This window comes from Rhinolophus sinicus, chromosome 3, assembly GCF_057876585.1.
Source record: "Rhinolophus sinicus isolate RSI-liver-muscle chromosome 3, RSI-T2T, whole genome shotgun sequence".
Lineage (NCBI taxonomy): Eukaryota > Metazoa > Chordata > Mammalia > Chiroptera > Rhinolophidae > Rhinolophus > Rhinolophus sinicus.
Window position 1 is genome coordinate 49,661,386 of NC_142503.1, and position 22,848 is coordinate 49,684,233.

The window sequence follows — 22,848 nt, forward strand, 5'->3', positions numbered from 1 at the left end:
CCGAGAAAACAAGAAAATCCTTCTGCAAAATTCTCGATAAACTGATATTATCTAAAGACCTGAAGCGTGAAACCTGGATTACAACAGCTGACCAAAAAACCAGAATGTAATGTCTACAAAACTAAATAAAAACATAAAAAAATGTAACAATATAATATTTATTTAGGGTATTTTGGTAATTTTACAATGCATAAATAATGTTCCTATGCAATGGTAAAGATCACGCTAAACTGAACTATTAAGAGCTCTCAATTCTATTTATAATAAATATTTATATAGTTTGCAGATTTTTTTATGTCTTTGTTACCAGTAATAACTTTCAGTTATTTTTCTGTACATTACAGAATTGATTTTTTAAAAACACAGATTGAAAGTTCTACAGGTCTGTGACTGACTGAAAAATTCATACCTGATTATACAAAAATTTTGACACAATGATGACTTGAGTACAAAGAATTAAATGTGATTCATGTAGTAATACCTTCAATTTTTGGCCAAAGCCAAAAAAAAGTCGGCTTTTTCATCTATTCTAGTCTTTTAGATTCACTGTGGTAGACAGCAAACATGGCCACAAATTATTCTCCCTCCATGTCACCATTTGCAACAGGATTTAGTTCCTTCTCCCATCAAGGGGGAGAGTTTATTCACGTACTGAATTTGTGCCAGTTTCTGACTTCCTTTAGCCAATGAAACAGCCACAAACATGACACAGAGACTTGAAAAGTTTCACATTGGACTTGCCCTTTTGCTGGTATGAGAACTCTATGTGAGCAGCACTTGAACAAGAGCAAGCCTAGCCACTCCAGCTGACAGCAGCCAGCCCCAGCTATTCCACTAGTTGACCAGATGCTTGAGGACCTAACCGAGATCAGCTGATCCTGGTGCAGATGGAAAACACCCACCCAGCGGAGCCTAACCCAAACTGCCATCCTGCAAAATAGTGAGCCAAACATACATCAATATTTTAAACCACCAGGTTTGGGGTGATGTTTGGCAGAGTAATAGATAACTGATATAATTATCTATGGCTTTTACTATTTACAGAACATTTACTAGATCACTGAACAACTGAAGCATACACAAGCACCACTGTGGGAAAATATGTAATCAAATATCAGCATATGTACAACAATCATTATTCTACAAGATGACCTTTTCTGGATATTCTTCCTCTAACTATGTAATAAGACTAGCCAAGAGAACATTTCGGAGGACAGATAGCAATGAACATGGAATCTTAACAGTTAATCTATATAAAAATTAAAGACCACATCCTAAAAGTATACTGTATATTTTTTATTTAACTTTCTTACACAAAATGATTTGAGGATTCCTTAAGGCCCAAATATTAGTGATTATGATCTAAGAATTTATTTGGGATTTTTTTTTAACCTACCTAGCAACTTACTATGGTAACAAATGGTACAAGAAAATTTCAGCTGTCCAATATTCTATCTTGCCAGAAATGTTTAGTTTCAAAGATGTCATCAAACAGAGTATCTCTTAGGACATACCAACAATGAATATTACCAAAGAGGCTGAATATTGTACAGTGGTTAACATGCTATGATTTGGTTGGTTTACATCACAACAGGAAAATAATGTTGTATATATATATATATATATATATATATACATATATATGAGGCAAATCTTTTCAGGCATACGTTTAGGAGCATGTTGTGTAATTTGGCTTGACTTTGCGCCTTGTTTCTAGAAGGAAGCTGGGCCCCTCAGACCTCACCTGAGTTTATGCTAACAAGAGGACTCATGGTGGGCCCCTAGACAATTTAAGGTGGGGTCTGGCCTTGTCGGAAATATGAACCATATAATTAGAGAGTTGGGGCTTGAAGCCCCAAATACTATCCTGCTCGCTAAACTGGGGAAGGGAGGGTGGGAGAAAGGCTGGAACTTGAGTTCAATCACGTGGGGAATGATTTAATCATTCCTGTGCGTGAAACCCCAATAAAAAATCTGGACACTCAAAGCTTGAGTGAGCTTCCTCGTTGGTGATACACACTGATGTGCTGAGAGGTAACAGATCCTGAAGACCCAGAGTTTGTATGTGGGAACCGACTAGACTTTGCCCTACAAGCCTCTTCATTTGGCTGGTCCTGATAGCATCCTTCATAATAAAACTGTAGTCACAAGTACAGAGCTTTCCAGAGTTCTGTCCGTCTTCTGAATTATCCACCCTAAGAAGGTAGTGGGAAGGTCAGAAGTGTGGGTGGCCTGGCAACCCTGGAGGTTGCAGCTGGTGACCGAGGTGAGGGAGTGCTGTGAAGGACGCTGCCCTAACCTGTGAAATCTGACCGAACTCCAGGTAGTGTCAGAAATGCATCGTACATGGGAAAGCAACTAAATACCAAAAACGTAAGAAAAGCAAAGAGAAGACATCAGAAGTGATAGTCAGAATTAGGAATGATCACAGCAGTCACCCATGGAGTCAAAAATGTAAAAAAAAAAAAAGACAGTATCAGAAGCAAAAGAGACAATTAGAGATGACAGTGGAAGAATTGATAGGGACAACAGAAGTGGAGTTAGGGAGTTAAGATGGCAAGCAACATGTAATGGTCTGGGAATTCATTAATTCTTTTAACAGCTAGCTATTAATTAACCTGCTACATGTAAGGTGCTGTGCCATGTACTAAGGATACTGTGGTAAGAAAATATGGCCCCCACTGTCACAAAGTTTACATTCTATAGAAGATAAATACTAAATAGTTACACAATTAATTGTGTAATTGTTATTGTGAGACATGTTACAAACACAGAGCTGAATAAGGGTTTAATAAACAGATATACAGATTTGTAATAAGCTAAATCTACAGTCCTGAGACCTACACACCTTCATCTCTATTTGCAAATATATTAAACACAATATACAAGGAAGTGCTAGCAAGGAAGTACAGAATAATGTACATTTTATTTGTATAAATTTTTTAATTTATTTTTAATTATAGTTAATATACAATTTTATATTAGTTTCAGGTGTACAACAGTGATTCAACATTTATAAAGCTTACAAAGTGATCACCAGAATAATTCTAGTGACATCTGTCAGCATAAATAGTTAATGATATTATTGACTCTATTCCCTATGCTTCATAATATTCATTTTAAAGGGGTTTTATCAATAACAAAAAAATTCAGGTTAAATACTTACCTTCCACTAAAAATAGCATATTCCTTGTAGGTACCTGATATTTAAACAGTTCCCATACTTGTTTCTCAAATTTAGGTTGACCTTAACATAGAATTAACCCCATCCAAATGTCATACACTTCCTCCAGGCCAACAAAAATATTTCTAAGCCATCAAACAAACAAAAAAACCTCAAACAAAAATAACCATCAAATTACCAAATATAACATCCTGACTTCTGAGCAAAAAAGACTTCAGATACATATTTCATCACGATGCACAGACCAATTTCTACCAAATGTCCCTAAATGATCAGTTTTTAAATTTTTAGAAAAGATGGATTAATGTTGAAGTTGTTTTTAATATAAAATTCCCTAAACTCTTCCCAAAGAGGAGTCAATTGGACAATTAGTTTCTTACCTGTAGTCATCTAACTGTACCAGAAATCGTACAATATCATGATGCGCTTTCAGTACAAGCAGTTCAGTGTAGGGGTTCTGGGTTTGTTCTTCACCTATTGTCTGCAAAGGAGATTTCTTGTATGGGGGGGGGCAAAACAAAAGAGAAAAAGAGATAAAACGCTTTATGATAAGGCCATACTAGAATAAAACTACAGGGTATACATCTAAGAATACAAGATTTAAAAAGCTGTAAGATATCATGTTCTAATACTATGTATTAGTTCCCCTAATATCAACTGACTGCCAATTTAACACAAAGTATTTCTCCTACCACAAATCCACACCATAAATTTTATTATTTTCAAGTCACAATAAATTTACAAAAAGGGTGAGTTTTATCTTACAGAAATTACACCTCGATAAACCTCACCTAAAAAATGAATGGGTCAATCCAACTCAACATTTTAGAATGGGTGTTTCTCAATTGAAACTTGGCATAAACAAACTTACAGGTCAAAGGGGTAAAATACAATAGACTAAAGCAGTGCCTAGGCATTAATTGTATGTTTGCAGAATGAATATGGAAGGAATAAAGTCATTTAGAGTCAATGACATCAACGAATTCAACTTTGGACAATACTGTTAAAGATGATTGCTAACATTTACGAAGTATTGGGTAGTAACCTATATGTGTAACACTGTGTTAAGCACGGACAGCATATAACTCAACAATTCTGTTAAGATAGGGCTTGTTTACCCCATTTCTGTAGTCAAACCCAATACTATTTCATAAAACCTCTGTTCTTAAGCTCTAAACTGCAGTTTCTCCAACTTGACACTACTGACATTTTGGACCAAATAATTCTTCGTTAAGGGCTGTCCTGCGCACTGTGGAAGTTCAGCAGCATCCCTGGTTTCTACACATTAGACGCCAATAGAAATTCACTCCCACATTGAATTGTGACAATCCAAAATGTCTCCAAACACTGCCAAATGTCCCCTAAGAAGTAAAAGTATCCCAGCAGAGAAACACTGCTTAACCTAGAAGCCTGGATTCCAAGTTCTTGTATAAACGAGGGAAAGCCACTGGTTCCAATAATGTACAAATTCATAGTTGTGCTACAGTTGAAGTACTTGAAGAAGTGCACAACCTAATATGCATAAATGTTTTCCAAAAAAAAAAAAATTCACCCCCAAAGCAGTAATTTTTTATTTATCCCATTTCCCTAACAGTGTTTCTGATGAGAAAAGCAATAGTGAGAAATCTGAAAACTATATACCACTTCCCCCAAATTAAAGCTTGCCAGGCATGGCAGAATTAGTTAATCATATTCTGATTCATCAAATAACTGGGTTTATACAGAATTGTCATATACAGTATATATGAATTACTCAATTTCCCACAATTCTTCCATAATCTTTAGAATTTCAACCTATCTGAAATAAGCCTAATTTCAGATAAGAAACACTTAAAAAAAAGAGTCTGAACTGCAAAGATATAAGACTGAGAAATAAGGCTGTTGACTCACAACAACCCGTTTTTTTTATTTTTAACAATCAAAACAAAAATTTCCTATGAGAAATAAAAGGGAACTCAATACAAATTCCATTGGATGGCATATGAAATCAATTCCAGACCTCACTTTGAACGTTCCAAAACTACTTTATTCACAACATTTCAATATAAATCTCGTTACAGTCTATTCAACCACTCAGGCCCATGAAGAAAGCGTCACTATGGAACCAAAAATAGTAGTTAATTAGAAGATCGTTTTCTTGACTTCGAAGCAAATTAACTTAAAAACTAATTAATCTTTTTTGTTCCTGGATTTTTGAAAATCAAATTAATTTTATATTCCCTGTGCAAGCACCAGTTGATTTGGGGAAGTGACACCAATCCAAGTTAACCGAAAGTGTAGGGTTGCAGTCACCACTTGTTTGTAGTAAGTCAGATACTTTTTTAAATTGAAAAGAGACTGGTTTTAGGGAGAAGGCTGGCTGAGTGTCTTGAGCCTGTTGATGAACCCCATCAGCTTCAGTTTTCCTCATCTCTTGGAACAAGAATACTGTGTTTAACTCTGAGCCTTAGGTGGATCGAGAGTAGAGCAGCTGAAGAAAAAGCCACCTCCCCCTGACCCCCGTGAGGACCCCCACAGGCGCGCGCAAGCCCCGCCTCCGCCCGCCCGAGTGTCCATTGTCCCGACCCTGGAGCGCCAGGTTTAGACAGAAGCCTCTGCGGAGGGAGGCAGGCTCCACCCGGGATTTTACCTCGGCCAGTCCCTGAGGTTCTCGGCCTCCCCCGATCAGCCATCGCAACATCCGGGTAAGGACGGCGTCTCGCAGGGCTCAGGCCCAAGTCAGCCGGGACTCTGCGCCGGGCTCAGCCTCCTCCTATCTCCTAGGTAGCAGAGCCGTGGAAACGCTAATACTTGCCGCCCCAGATTTGCCTAAGGAACGAAGCTGTGCAAAGCAGAGCCCACGGACGCGGGAAGATTTTTGTCCCCAAAGCGCTGCCGTACCCAGCCACAGAGGCTTGCCTTGGGGTAGCCACTGGGAGCAGCAGTCGAGAGCCAGGATGGCGCAAGGGTTCCGAGGCGTGCACAGCCCCGAGTGAGCACGCGCGGGGGCGCCGCCTGCTTTGCGCGTGAAGCTTAGGTAACTTGAGCGTCCTCTGGTGGACACTCGTAGCGCAGTACCCGAGCTCGGCGAGCAAGTACGTACCAATAGTCCCCTCCCTCTTATTATAGATAGCTTTGCATCCTTCACTTGGCTGGGGGACCAGGAAACCTCCCGGTTTCCTAAAGAGCTGCCTAGAGAAGGTATACTTCAGGAGACTTCTGCATCCGGACTAATCCAGGGGCATGTCTGTACAGCAGAAGAAATCAAGCCAACATTTTTCGTGTGCTGTCGTACAGGTACTGTGCTAAGGCTTTACATAAATCATCATAGTAACCCTGTAGTCCCTATTTTATAAAGAAACTGAAGCTCTGAAAGATTAGGTAGTTTGTCAAAGGCTAAGGCGGTGGCTATACTGAGATTGGAACCCAATCTCTAAGCACCAAAACTAGTGCTCTTAACTCTCTGCTATACTGTCTAACCCAGACTCTCTCTAAAGAATAGAAGACACTTCATTCCTCTATTTTGACTACTGGATTTCCCGAGGTAGTCAAAGGGTTGTGGTTCTCTACTCTGGCTGCATACCAAAATTACCGAAGTAGTTTTTGAAATATATATATTCTTAGCCTCCACCCCAGACTTGTAAACAATCTCTATGTTTAGAAAACAGGAATCAGGATTTGGGGAAAGTTCCTCAGGTAATTCTGATTTGAGTAGCAAGGTCTGTGAATCACTGGTCTAGGAACTACTTATACATATGTCTGTAAATGTGTTTGTATATGTGATTGTTAGGTTCAAATGAGGATCCTAGGAGTAAATTCTCATAGCAAACCTACTACAAGTGTCCCAACCAATACATTAATCCAATAAACATGTATTAGGTATAGATGCACTAGAGATTCAAAAAGTAATCACATAAAATCACTACTTTTTAGGATCAAGGTAGAATGTACTAGATACCAGTAAGAGAGAGCCATACATCCTACTTTAAGGTATGTTGGTTATGGCCAGCTGCCCAATCTGACAGTCTCTAGAGAACTGGGATTTTCTCTGATTCATCTTTGTATTCATTTTTAGTACATTTGACAAAGGAACACTCCCAAGGGTCAGAATAAGGTTACCTGCAGTGCACTAGCCCCAGATTGCTGTCTGCATGCAGTTGAAGACAGACCAAAATAGAGACTAGCCTCTGGAAAAGGTGGGTTCATCTTAAGTGAAATAAAACCCAAGAACACCAGAATTTTAGTCCTGGAAGGACAATCTTCAAGTGAAGCAGCATGGTTGCCCAAGTAGCCTAAATTTTATCATTCTGATTTTCCACATTCTTTGGGGGTTTGCCTCATTATTCTGATCTAAGGAATACTCTTCTGGTCATTAAAGCACTGGTCCAGGGTGAACACTTCCTTCCTTGGTTCCTTTTAGGACATCTGAGAAAGAACTTTCTAAAAGATTATACTAGAATGACCTCAGGGAAGCTGGAGTAGTAGGAACATCAAGACTCCACCTAGACACTTGTTTTGTCAGAAACTGAACTATTTTGGAACTCTGAAGTCTATTTAAAATTTCACAGCTTCCAGGGGATATCTTGGCTAGCACAGAGTCAGGCCATCATTGTTTCAAACCTCATTGACTGAAGCTGCTCCGAGGGAATTTAAAAGAACAGCATGTTTGTTTGTTTGTTTGTTTGTTTGTTTTCCTGCCCTTTTCCCCCTTTTGGGAGCCAGACTTTTAAGGATTAGGACATTAAAAAGCAACCACATATATTGAGGAATTTAGAAAGCTACCACACATGCCCAGCAAATGACACAGCCTCAAAAAATCACCTGAGAAGACCTTAAGCTTTCACCTCAGGCTAATCCCCACCATAAAGACACCTTTCAACAATTTTAAAAGAAAAAAAAAAAAAAAGCAAATTCTGGGGAACAGGGAGAATCTGATTTCCAGAGTTAAGACATTAAAAGATTCAAATGTTCAATTTTTAAAAAATACACAAACATACAAAGAAACAGGAAAGTGTCAATTGACAGAAAATGACCCTGAAGAACCCCAGACATTGGACTTACAAAAGACTTTTTTAAAACTGTCCTAAAGAGACTCAAAGAGCTAAAGGAATGTGTGGGAAAAGGCAGGAAAACAATGTATGAACAAAATGAGAATATCAATAAAGAACAAAAACATTATAAAAAGAAACTAAATGAAATTCTGATGCTCAAAAATACAATAACTGAAGTAAAAAATTTACTGGAGGGGTTCAAAAGCAGACTTCATCAGAAGAAAGAAGCAGTGAAGGTAGGACAACTGAAATTATCAAGTCTGAGAAACAGAAAGAAAAAAGAATAAAGAAAAGTGAACAGAACCTAAGAGACCTGTGGAACACTATCAAGTAGATCAACATATGAATTGTAGGAGTCCCAGAAGGCAAAGAGGCAAGAAGCCAAAAGAATATTTAAAAAAATAGTGGCTGAAAACTTCTCAATTTTGATGAAAGACATGAATTTATAAATCCAAGAAGCTCAATGATCTCCATATAATATGAATACAGTGGAATTGGACTCAGCCGTAAAAGGAATAAAATTTTTCCTTTATATTTCTACAATATAAAGCATTTTGAAAACATTATGCTAGAAATAGAGGTGGGCTGGGAAAGGGGAGAGTTGAGAATTATTGTTTAATGGATACAGAGTTTATGTTAAGAATGAATAAAAAAAGGTTCTGGTATAGATAATGATGATGATTACACAACAGTGAATATATTTAATGCCACTGAATTGTATACTTACAAATGGCTAAGATGATAAACATTATGTTGTGTATATTTTACCATAAAAAAAAGACATAGAACAATAGAACAGAATCCAGAGTCTAAAAGTAGAAATATATTTTTTTTTACAAAGGTGTAAATGTAGTCAGTGGAGAAAAGGTAGTCTTTTAATAAATGATGCTAAAACAATTTGACATCCACATTCAAATTAATGATCTTCAATCCATGTGTCATTCCACATACAAAATTCAATGGGGATCATAGACATAAATGTTAAATGTGAAGCTAAAACTATAAAACTTGTAGAATAAAACAAGAAAAAAATCTCTGTGACCTTGCATCAGGCAAGCTTTTTTAACTATGACCTCAAGGGCACAATACATAAAAGAAAAAATATACTACTGCATGAAAATTAATATTTCGGCTCTTTAAAAGATAGGAGAATGAAAAGATAAACCATAGACTGGGGAAAATATTTGTAAATCATTATCTGATAAAAAGCTTATATTTAAAATATAAACTCTCAAAACATAATAGGGGCCCAGTTCTGGGTAAGATGGAATAAATACACAATACCTTTTCTTTCCAACTGAACACTATACAACCTGGACAAAATAAGTAATGCAGCTATTTCAGAATTGGAAAAGGTTGGATTGGGAGAGAAGAATTCAACACCACCATGACAACATTTCTTTTTCCTCCAGTATCCCCACAGCCTGAATCTAATGCAGCCTCAAGTCTGGAAATGAGCACTGTCATACCATTAGGGAAATAAGCCGGAGAAACCCTCTAGTTTTAGTTGGGAGTAGAAAAGGAACACTTAAAGTTCTGAGAAAATAGGGACATCCCTAGGGGGTGGGAGGGTTCTCTCCTTTTTCTCCATTCTCTCATGCCATTGACTCCAAGAAAACCCATGGCAATAGTGACAGCAGTGACAGTGGCTATCAATAGGAGACTACAGGAGCTAAAACCCTAACGAAAATGCAACCCTCTTCATTGGATGGAGTTAAGGCAGCAAGATAGTGGGTCCAATGCCTATAACGTGTTTCCCCCAAAATAAGACCTAGCTGTATAATCAGCTCTAATGCATCTTTTGGAGCAAAATTTAACATAAGACCTGGTCTTATTTTAGTATAAGACCGAGTCTTATATAATATAATATAAAACTGGGTCTTACATAATATAATATAAAACTGGGTCTTACATAATATAATATAAAACTGGGTCTTACAATAACTTTTGCTCCAAAAGACACATTACAGCTGATCATCTGGCTAGGTCTAAACTTTGGGGAACATGATATACGTTTTTCTCCTCCTCTATCCTCCTACAATTGACACTATAGGTGCAACAATTGTGGAGATACAAGGTGTGATCAAAACATACAGTGAATGTTCAAATAAAAAATTTATTAAAGACACATTGCCAGTAATCCCCTTTAAAATACTCCTCCTCTCTTCAAACATACTTATCCCATCATTCTTGCCACTTTCTGAAGCAGTTCTGGAAAGCCTTTTCATGAGTGTCTCTAGTTGGGCTGTCGTGGCTGCCTCGATGTCCTAAATCGATTCAAAACGTTTTCCTTTCATGGTCATTTTGACTTTGGGGAAGATCCAGAAGTTGCATGGTGCCAGGTCTAGTGAATAAGGTGGATGAGGACACACTGTAATGTTTATATTTGACAGAAATTGCTGTACCAGAAGCAATGTGTCACACGGAGCCTTTCCATTGTGATCAAAGTTTGGGGGACAAGGTAGAAAAGACGAAAGGATTAAGTATAAACTGGTAGTTACAAAATAGTCATGAGTATGTAAAGCATAGGGAATATAATCAATACCATGGTAATAATTATGTATAGTGCCAGGTGGGTTCTAGACTAGTCTGGGGGATCACTTCTTAAATTATATAAGTGTCTAACTACTATGCTGTACACCTGAAATTAAAAGAATACTGAATGTCAACTATAATTGAAAAATATAATAAGGGGGAGAAAGGTGAAGGGCAATAAGAGGTCCAAATGTCCATGCATAAAACAAATAAGTCATAGGGATGTGACATACAGCACGGGGAATATAGTCAATAATATTGTGACAGCGTGTTACGGTGTCAGATGGTTGCTGGACTTATGGTGATCACTTCTTTAGGTATATGAATGTTGAACAACTATGGTGTACCCTTGAAACTGATATAGTGTTATATGTTAGCTAGATTTTTTAAATAAAAATCTTTTTTAAAAAAAATAAAGAAAATCAGAAGTGAAAGAGGAAATATTATAAATGACACCACATTAATAACAAGGATCATAAGAGACTACTATGAACAATTAATATAGTTTGCCAACAAATTGTATAACCTAGAAGAAATGGATAAATTCCTGGAAACATATAACCTACCAAGACTGAATCATAAAAAGTAGAAAATATGAACAGTCCAATGATGGGTTCATCGAAAACCTACCGACACAGAAAATCCCAGGACCAGATGGTACACTGGTGAAATCTACTGAACTTTTAAAGAAGAATTAATGCTAATCCTTCTTGAATTCTTGCAAAAAAAACTGAACAGAAGGGAACATTCCCAAATTCATTTTATGAGGCTAACATTGTCCTGATACCAAAGCCATATAAGGACACTGCAAGTAAACTACAGGCCCGCATCCCTGATAAGCACAGATATAAAAATTCTCAACAAAATATTATCAAACCAAATTCAGCAGTACATTAATAGGATCAGACACCATAATCAAATGGAATTTATTCCTGGGATGCAAAGATGGTTCAACATATAAAATCAATAATGTGACACATCACATTAACAGAAAGAAGATAAAAATCATATGAATATCTCAATAGATGCAGGAAAAGCATTTGACAGAATTCAGCATCCTTTCATGATAAAAACTCACAAAAAACTGGGTATAGAAGGAATGCACCTCAACATAATAAAAGCTATATATAATAAGCCCACATCTAACATCATAGTCAATGATGAAAAGCTGAAAGCTTTACCTCTAAGATCAGGAATAAGACAAAGGTGCCCACTCTTGCCACTTCTATTCAACATAGTCCTGGAAATCCTAGCCAGAGCAATTACACAATAAAAATTAATGTCATCCAAATCATAAAGAAAGAAGTAAAATTGCCTCTGTTTGCAGATAACATGCATAAAATTCTAAAGACTCCACCAAAAATCTATTAGAACTAAGAAACAAATTCAGTAAAGTTGCAGGATACAAAATCATCATGCAAAAATCAGTTCCATTTCCATACGCTAACAATAAACTACCTGATAAAGAAATAAAACAGTCCCATTTACAATAGAATCAAAAACAATAAAATACTTAGGAATAAATTTAACTAAGGAAGTGAAAGATCAGTACACTGAAAAACAAAATGTTGATGAAACTAATTGAATATGACATAGACAAATGGAAAGATATCTCATGTTCATGGATCTGAAGAATTCAATGTAATCTTTATCAAAATTTCACTGGCATTTTTCACAGAAGTAAACAAAAGCAATCCTAAAATGTGTATGCAACCACAAAAGACCCCAAGTAGCCAAAGCAATCCTGAGAAAGAAGAACAAAGCTTGAGGTATCACACTTCCTGATTTCAAACTATATTAGAAAAGTATAGTAATCAGAACAGCATTGTACTACATAGCATAAAAACAGATACATAGATCAATGCAATAGAATCAAGAGCCCAGAGGTAAACCTTCACATGTAAGGTCAACTAGTAGTTGACAAGGGAGCCAAGAATACTGTGTGGAAAGGACAGTCTCTTCAACAAATGGTGCTGGGAAAACTGGATAACCACATGCAGAAGAATGAAATTGGAGCCCTATCTAATAACATTCACAAAAATTAACTAGAAATGGATTAAAGTCTTGTAAGACCTGAAATCATAAAACTCCTAGAAGAAAACATAGGGGGAAAGACCTTGTTGGTCTTAGCAATGATTTTTTTTATATATAACACCAAAATTACAAGCAAGGAAAGCAAAAATAAACAAGTGGGACTACATCAAATTAAAAAGCTTCTGCAAAGCAAAAGAAATAATAAGATGAAAAGGCAATCTACAGAATGGAAGAAAATATTTGCAAACCATATATCTGATGAGGGGTTACTATCCAAATATACAAGGAACTCATATAACTGAATAGCATAAATAAATAAATAAATAACCTAATCTAATTTTTAAAATGGGCAGAGAAATTGAATAGGTATTTTTCCAAAGAAGACATACAAATGGCCAACATGTAATGAAAAGATTCTCAACATCACTAATCATCAGAAAATTGCAAATCAAAACCACAATGCAATGAGATATCACCTCACACCTGTTTGAATGACTATAAAAAAGTCAAGAGATAAGTGTTGGTAAAGAGGTGGAAAAAGGGAACACTTGCACACTGTTGGTGGGAATGTAAATTGGTACAGTCACTATGGAAAAAATACAGCGTTTCCTCAAGAAAAATGAAAAAGAGAGCTACCATATGATCCAGCAATCCCACTTCACGGTATTCATGGTATACGAGTATATCCAAAGGCAATGAAATCACTATCTTGAAGAGATATCTGCACCCCATGTTTGTTTCAGCATTATTCACAACAGGCAAGTCATGGAAACAACCTATGTCTATTGACAGGTGATTGAACAAAGAAATGTGGTATATAAATACACACACACACACACACACACACACACACACACACACACACAGGAATATTTATTCAGCCACGAGAAAGTAGGAAATTCTGGCTTTTGTGACATCGTGGTAGGACCTTGAGGGCATTATGCTAAGTGAAATAAGTCAGACAGAGAAACACAAATACTGTAGAATCTCACTTACTTATGGAATTTTAAAAAGTTGAAATCATAGAAACAGAGAGTAGAATTGGGGTCCGGGGAGGAGGTGTGGAGGAAATGGGAAAATGTTCAATGGGTACAAACTTCCAGTTGTAAGATGGATAAGTTCTGAGGATCTAATGTACAACATGGTGGCTATAGTTAACAATACTATATTATATACTTGGAAGTTGCTAAGAGAGCAGATCTTAAAACATTCTCACCACCAAAGAAATGGTAATTATGTGAAGTGATGGATGTGTTATTTAACCTTATTGTGGTAATCATTTTGCAATCTATACATTTATCAAATCATCACATTACGCCTTAAACTTAAACAGTGTTATACGTCAATTATATCTCAAAGCTGGGGCAAAAAGAAAGAGAAATAAAAATCATCATCATCAAAACATGGTAAGGTAAAAAATGTTAATTTGCATTTTACGCTATAAAACCATGTACATATGTAAAGTCAAATTGTATTAAGGGCTTACCATGAAAAACAAACACACTGCCCCATCCAGTGTCAGCCCAGTCACCCTGGATGACGGGTTTTAGCAGGGCTCTCCTTGACTGCCTCTTTCCCTGATCTTCCTTTTAAGCCTTCTTCCCCTTTTGATATTACACTCAGCAATTAGTCTCCACTAATTGTTGGCTGATTGTTTTTGATTATTGTTCCACAGTCTGAACCAATAAAATTCAGGCAGGGGGAATTTTTGAGGCAGGGTTGGTGGTTTGTTCTGTTCCCAGGAGGGCTCTTCTTAACTGTCTCTTTCCCTAGTTCTCCCCTGATCTGTGATTTATCTTATTGCTCTCAATGTAATATTTCAGTTGATCAAATCTATAATATAACGGCTCCATTTTATTCCTAGAGACATCCCTCCTCAAAACTTCTGACTTCCTGCTCCAATCTGAACTGGTTGTTTTCTAGGCCTGATGCACAACTCTCACCCTGGGGTATCGTTTGCCATCTTCCTGGGAATTCCCTTTCTTTCAGGGGGTCCCAGCAATTCCATTTCTATGTATATACCCAAGAGAAATGAAAACATACGTTTCACACAGAAATTTGTACATACATCTTTATAGCAGCATTATTCATAACAGCCAAAAAGGGGAAACAACCCAAATATACATCAATGGATAAACAAAATATGTTGTATTCATACAATAGATATTATTCAGCCATAAAATGGAATTAAGTACTGATACATGCTACAACATAGATGAACCTTGAAAACATGTTAGGTGAAACAAGGCAGCCACAAAAGATCATATACTGTACGATTCCATTCATATGAAAGTCCAGAATAGAGAAATGATTAGAGACAGAAAGTAGATTAGTGGTTGCTTAGGGTTGATGGGAGGAGGTTAGAGCAGCAGTAACTAAAAAATACAAGGTTTGTTCTTGAAGTGATAAAAACATTCTAAAATTGACTGTGGTGATAGTTACACATATCTGTAAATATATTAAAAAGCATTGAATTGTACACTTTTAGTGGGTGAATTGTATGTAATTTATATGTCAATAAAGCTATTTCAGAAATTCAAGCCATTAAGATATTTATTTGCAACCTAAAGTTGTCACTGAATCTTACTACTCTTGCCAACATATGAGCGTAACTCTTGAACAGAACATCTTGAAAAACTTCCCCTCACATTTCATTTATCAGGATTGGGTCTCCGTCCCCTTTCTAAACCAATCCCTAGTATGGAACTGAGTTCATCAGATTAGATTAGATCCTGATTTACTCCATGGGAGATGGGTGAATACCTAAATAAAATTAAGGTTCTGCCAACAAGAGTGAAGAAAGGAATGGCTGTTGCACAGGCTATCAATAATGTTTGCTACACACTTACTTATTAGCATTTTCAGGTTTCAATCCCTTTCCTCTATCCTAATTTTTCCTCATAACCAACCACCCTCTGAATTTGGCGGAAGAAATGGCTACCTTTCACAGATGATGAAACTAAGTCTCAAAGATGTGAAGTTACACTGCTTGTTAAGTGATGGAGCTAGGGTTCAAAACACAAGGTTTTCTAACTTAAATTTTTAAGTTAGAATTTTTAAAACCATACTCCTACTAATTAGATTTTGTACTAAGCAAAGCGTTAATTATAATTTTTAGAACTTCCCACTGAACGGTCTTCTAGATAATTCTTACTTAAAGCTCTTACTTTCCCTTTTAACAAACAACCAGTTCATTCACTCCAACTGACCCCTTTTCAACACACTCCACTGCTCCAATATATCTTGTGCTCTCATTCAAACAAGAATTGTTCAGTTAAGGATTCTGCAGTCCTACTAAAGAGTTTGCTGTATATTTCATGGAATTAAGCAGAATGCAGAAGAATTTTTAATTGAGTTCTCTGTCTCTATCTCTAATGGCTTCGCATTCATAATTATAGTATTTGTAATGAGTGCATTGGTGATGACAGAAATCTGCCATAACAGATTCCATTGTCTGTATTAGCATCAGACTCTTATTTAATGACGTATTAATCAACTCCAGTCAGTCAATAGTGTATCACATTAAATTTCTGAACAACACAAGCAAAGGGTTTTATTTTCTCTCCATGTAACCCGCGGAGCACTCTTTAACAATATGAACCCATCTAGAGTTCTATTACATCTGCAGTTCTATTAGTAAAGGTCAGCTTAGGTTAGTTCACTGTCAGCAGCTAGAAAGTTGAAAGAATAGATGAGCTTAATTGCTTTATTGTTGCTATCACTGTGCCTATTTAGAATTCTGGTACATAAAACTTCCAAGATATTAAATCTCCAGTTAGGTTACTGAGAAGCATCACTTAAGCTTGGATTCTTACCCAGAAGTCACCCTAATTATTAATACTACAGATGTGCATATTTCAGACACTTCATAAATCAGTAATAGGTAATGTATATTACTTTACCACCTAGTCCATTTCTACCATCCCCAGGGGTTTAAACAGTTAATCAACCAATGAGTACAATATTCCACTGGGCATACACAGCCAGTAACTGTGCATACAGAACCACAGTACTATGCCTTTAGCTAAATTAAATGAGGAAAAGCTAAAATGAATTTATAATTTTGCTAGTTTACTTGTTTATTAAGAACAGCGATTCTCCACTTTGCTGCACATTAGAATCACCTGGACAGTTTTAAAAAATATTGATACTTGGATTACACCAGAATCTGATGTAACTGGTATAGGAAGCAGCCTGGACAGCATACTTTTTTGATTCCCCAGATGATTGCAATATCTACTCAGAGTTAAAAAAAAAAAAAAGCCTTGGTCTATAGTTGTGTAGGAGTCTGTGTGTGTATGTTAGTTACAAAGAAACGAAGAACAATTAGAAGTCCTTTAGGACATAAAATTGGGCTGTAGACCTCAACTTTCCTAGTAGTAGAATGATTTTTTTTAATTCTGTAAATATAAGTTCGTAATTAATAAATAAGATCATTATCATATTGAACACTCACACACAGTATTTTTGCTACATGCCAACCCCTGTTTCAAGCCCTCAGAAAATGTTAAGTAGCAGTGTAAATTTTCCTATTAAGACAGAATAAAGCGGATTATGATTTTTCCTACTTGACTGAAGGCTAAAGGCTGAATTTAAATAATTATGATTTAATTCCATAGATGCTGGCTAAAACACAGTTAAGTGGCATATTTTGAGCATGTGTATTTGTTCCATCTTTATATTCTTTAGGTGAGCAACTACATGTGAACTATGTGGCGTATGTACTTCTCTACAGTTTCTTCTGTTAACGCCCACTTAATGAAATTTTATAAAGATTCCTGAGCCTAATTCATAGATTCCAGTGTCTTATTATTGCTTGACAGTTGACAGATCTGCGTACCTGCCAGTGATAACTGGAATTCTACACTGACATTACCTTTCTCATGTTGCTAGTGGTCAGCATTCACCATATAACTAAGTTAGCTCTTAAACTTAAAATAAATCTGCAACGCAACTTCTTCCTTCTTTCAAGATTAGAAAATAACAGCAGAAAAATTCACAGCTGTCTAGAAACATCGCCATAGCCACAGATCCTGAAAGTGTCCTTTTTTCCAATTAGTAAAGGGTTTCCTTGGGAACTAAATTACTATTCCTCATTTACGCCTCCTTCCTCCTTGCATTCAGTGAAGGTATAAAAGTTACTTTGCACAAAACACTAGAGATGACAAAGAAGTTGCTCAGTTTTTTCAAAACCAGACCTTTAAAAGGGCTATTTATGGTTTTCTTCCTACATAAAAACTTAAACATACTTTAATAGAACAATTTCCAAAAACTGTTAAGGCATTTCCATAGTAATTTGTCAGATTTTAAGTATGCTTTTTAAATGTTCATGTACCCAATTTACTTTTCTAGCTCCTTAGTTTACAAAAGACCCTGTGAATGATAGAAAACCTTCCTCGCTCCACTCTTAAACAGAGAGTAGCCATAGTTTTACACCCTCTGCACATGACCACAGAAGGCTTTTTTCTTTATCAATGATTGCTTAACCAAACATTTATTTTTCTTATTTTACTTTACGAAATTTTTTCTATCTTGTAAGAGTCAAAGCTTCCTTACATGTATTATGTTAATAGTTTTATGTGTTAACATATGAAAAAATAGCATTTCTTTATTTAAAAAAATGTTATAAAAGTAATTATGGGGCATTACAGAAAATTGGGAAAATATATGAGGGGAGAATCACCCATAATCCTACCATCATTTACATCATTCTTAGCATTCTGATGTATTCCTTCTGGTCTTATTTTTCTGTACATCTATTTCTGTATACATTCATATTTAGATTCATTTTTGTATCCTGTGTTTTCCAGTTACTACAACCTAAGCATTTTCTATGTTATTACACAATGTATCTATCCATTTCTTCTGGTTAACTTCTTTCCATTCTTCACATCTCAATTTGGAGGTCACAACTTTAATTAAGGATGCTTATCTTAACATCTCAGTCTAACATTACTTTATTATTTGGTTTCATAGAACCACATTCCTTTCTTACATAGCACAAACCATTTAAGGGTAATTATTTCATCATCCGTCTTTTCCACATGGCTATAAGCTCCATGAGAATCAACACCATGTCTGCCTACTTTCACTCATCATTATATAACCTGAACAAACCCTGCAACATAATAGACACTCATATTCAACAAATACTTATTGACATGTTAATGTGTTCTGACAAATATAAATTTGTTGAATATGTCATCATTTTCCATGGTCATTTGACAATCTGTCTGATACATATTATATTTTATTCAAACAATCCCTAGTGTTGGACATTTAGATTATTTCCAATTAGTCACCAATATTAATAATGCCTCAATTAATATATTTGTGTGCATAACATTTTAAGTGTTTACAATTTCCTTAAAACTGCTTCTTAGAAACCGAGTTGCTGGGTCAAAAACCAAATAAATTCTTATGACTCTTGATCCAGTTAATTGCTTGTAGCAACAAATCAAAAACAATTTGGAACTATGTATCAAGAAATAAACTGCTTTGTCAGTTTCCTTTTTACAAATGTTTTTGTTAAGTTACTAATAAATAAAGGATAATTTAATTTACATCTTTAGTTTTGGGTTGAATATTTTTCTTATGTTTATTATTTGCATTTCTTCTTAATGAACTGTATAAAAGTACCCTTTCAAATACTCTCATAATGCTTCTGAGATGATGGATAAAATTAATGTGATAAACACATGGATATATTATACAAAAGTTAATTTGAAAACATGAATAAATTATTGTTACTGTAATCAACAAATGAATCTGCATTTTCTATGGCAGTTATATTAGTTGATATTAAATTCAGCTATAAGTTGTAGAAAACCCAAAATAAGTGTACCAAAATATTAATAGAAGTTGATTTCTCTCCCAGGTAAGTGGTCCAGAGCTGTTACAGCTTTATTCTGTGTGGCCTCTTCATTATGGGCCAAGATAGCATCATCTTTATTCCAGGCAGCAGGATAGATGAAAGGATGAAGAAGACAAAGGGCATGTGCCACCTGTCCCTTAAGAATGTTTTCCAGACATTGCCACAAGATATTTCCGTTTATAATCCATTGGCTAGAACTCTGTCGTATGGACACAGGCAGCTTACAAGGGAAGCTGGGAAATGTAGCCTCTATTTGGGGAAGTCAAATGCCCAGATAAAAATTCTATTGCTGATGACAAGGACAGATATTAAAGAACCACTACGAGCCTCTGCCACAGTAATGTAATTCAGTTCAAATAATCTATAAATAATTTACAGATGTTTATTTTTAAATATTACAAATCTCATCAACTCTAACAAGAGCTTTTAGTAGATGCAATAGTAATCAGATGACTAAAAAAACGAATTAGGTTACCTTGCAGATTTATCCTGCTTCTTTTAAATGCCCCTGCAACAGCTAGACCTCTCTGAGTCCTCTGTGCATAAAATATACAGCCAGAGAGTCAGGCTGCAAACAATGGACCAAATCTTTCATCCCACAAATCTAGTCACTGCCTATTTCAACGTTTTTTCTTTTTCTTTATGATATATAGTTTCTGTTGGAACAATTAGAAAACTCTAAAATATTGACTTATTTATTCACATTTATTGAACATCTACTATATATCAGGCTGATAGATAATCAGCAGAAAGAACAAAGGATGTGAATAAGTTGACAAATAAAAATAGTGAGATTCTAATTAAATATGATATTGCTTATAGCAACAGGAATTTTAAATTCACCCAAGTGGGGAAAATATAGTTAAAGTATCAGATAACCAAAATCATTCTAAAAATTGTGAAAAAAATAAACATTTTGTTGTAAAACAAAACAAACAAAAAATGCTATGAAAAGGAAATTAGCAGGTCTTATATGTTTTTATTTCATGTATATTGTATATACTACTTCCTGACAGCACAAAGGATCTTACTTTATTCCTAACAATATTCAGCAAACAATAGGCATTCAGTAAAGACTACTAATTGATGAATTCAAATGAACTCCCTTAAAAGTGGCTGTTGAACTGTAACCACTTCTCAAATGCCACTTCCCCAAGGTGGCTCTGCTGGTGTGACTGACCTTTCTATGAGTTTTTAAGGTTAGCCAAAAAAAAGGGTGGGAGAGTGGGACATATTTTTGCTGCCATAGATGCATATTAGTATATGCCATTTTATTAAGCCTCTTACTCAGTTTTCACTTTGTAGTTGTATTACACTCATAATGGAATGTAAAGTTTTAGACATTTTGTGTTGTACATATCCTGCTTCTTAAGAGGGAAAAAAATTGCCTGGCTACAGGAAAGAAATATCTTGGTAATGTAGATTGTCGAATATAGGATATTTTGAGCCATTATTCCTTTCGTGCAATTACTATAAAAATCAGTAAGAAGGGAAAAATAAATGGTAATTATTATTCTGAAGGACAAATAGAGGTAACTGTAAATTACCTTATATAATTCTTAGTTCTAGTGAACTGTGATGTCCCTAAAAGCCCCCAGATGGCATTATAGCCTTGTTTTTACTAAGTCATTTGTTTTCCTATGGCACAGATCAGAACTACTTTAACAAGAAATTCTCTTTACTCCAATGATAAATATAAATATGAAAAATACTATTTTCTTAATTTGTTTACATCTCAATTTTGAATAAGTTCTCTTAATACTGAAGAAGCTATGAAATTGAACTGTTTTGATTAATATAAGAGAAAGCATTTTCCAAATAGTTCATAAACCAACATTTCCAGAAAGAACAAAATATGAATTTTTTTTCAGGGGCACTGCTTTATCTTAAGAATCCAATAATATGTTTAAATAAATATATAGCAGGAGTGCCAAAATAATGTATACACATGACTTGTATTCATCTTTTGTTATTGGTATATATTAACTATTACAATTTTAATAGTTTTTCCTTCCTTAAAATGTGTATATATTTTTTGGCACCCCCTGTATGTACAGTATAAATTTAGTCCCAAATGAATAACCTCAGTAGAAAAAGGTTTATTTGCAACTGTCACTAATTTTCTTTGTGACTTCTAAAAAATTGTTAATTTTCTTAGACTAGGCTTCTCTGAATTCAAAGCAAAACCACTACATTTGTTTGTTCGTTATTTTTAAGATTTTTTTGGGAAAGGGGAATAGGACTTTATTGGGGAACAGTGTGTACTTCCAGGACTTTTTTTTTTTCCAAGTCAAGTTGTTGTCCTTTCAGTCTTAGTTGTGGAGGGCGCAGCTCTGCTCCAGGTCCAGTTGCCCTTGCTAGTTGCAGGGGGCGCAGGCCACCATCCCTTGAGGGAGTCAAGGAATCGAACCAGCAACCTTGTGGTTGAGAGCCCACTGGTCCATGTGGGAATCAAACCAGCAGCCTTCAGAGTTAGGAGCATGGAGCTCTAACTGCCTGAGCCACCAGGCTGGCCCAAAACACTACATTTATTAAAATTAAAAACACTTTTGAGATCTTTAGTTAAATGCTGGGAGTAAGTATGAATACCATGCTTTTCAGCTAATAGTAAGTAATGGAATTTGTATATTCAATAAATATAATTTCAGGCATGTGACCAATATAATTCTGTAGTAAATTACTGTAATGAATACTAAAATGAAAATAATTTTTATCACAATGTGCTGACTGGTTATTTATATACAGCAAAATTAACTTGTTTAAATTACTGTTCTGTGTACTCGCATATGTAAGTTTTTACACCTCAAACTTCTATAAATTATTTTGAAAATATATAATATCAAACTTAAGCATTATTTGAGTAGTAGACACCATAATTAATTCTACCACATGACTTTCCAAGAACATTAATTTTTGTATTAAATTTATTTACTAAATAATCAACATGATAATTAAATTGAAGGTTCAGGTTGCAATTCAACTTCAAGTACTTAGTCTTTATTCTTTCCAAATTTAATCCACCCACTGCTGAATCAAATTATTTCTAACTTAATGTACTAAGAGATTCAAACAAAATTATATTTATTGAGAATTATTTAAGATTCAATTTCAAAATAGCTTCTTGTGAAGACTTATACCAGATTTTAAATTTTTAAAAAATCAATTTTGATAGAAACAGCCTGATTTGCATC

The 22,848-nt window shown here is 35.4% G+C and overlaps 1 protein-coding gene and 1 long non-coding RNA gene across 3 annotated transcripts in view; one reads left to right on the forward strand and one right to left on the reverse strand.

Moving 5' to 3' along the window:
* Positions 1 to 6,118, reverse strand: part of WDR41 (WD repeat domain 41) — a 42,212-nt gene extending 36,094 nt beyond the window's left edge. Inside the window, exons 1-2 of the mRNA XM_019728162.3 lie at positions 5,814 to 6,118; positions 3,565 to 3,680 (exon numbers count right to left, since the gene is read on the reverse strand). Coding sequence (XP_019583721.1) covers positions 3,565 to 3,680; positions 5,814 to 5,864 — 167 coding nt within the window. The 5' untranslated portion in view covers positions 5,865 to 6,118. The remainder of the gene's footprint in view (positions 1 to 3,564; positions 3,681 to 5,813) is intronic.
* A 119-nt stretch (positions 6,119 to 6,237) lies between these two features.
* Positions 6,238 to 22,848, forward strand: part of LOC141570691 (uncharacterized) — a 28,187-nt gene continuing 11,576 nt past the window's right edge. For both annotated transcript variants that reach the window (XR_012495077.2, XR_012495078.2), the window contains exon 1: positions 6,238 to 6,460. This is a non-coding gene — a long non-coding RNA (uncharacterized LOC141570691). The remainder of the gene's footprint in view (positions 6,461 to 22,848) is intronic.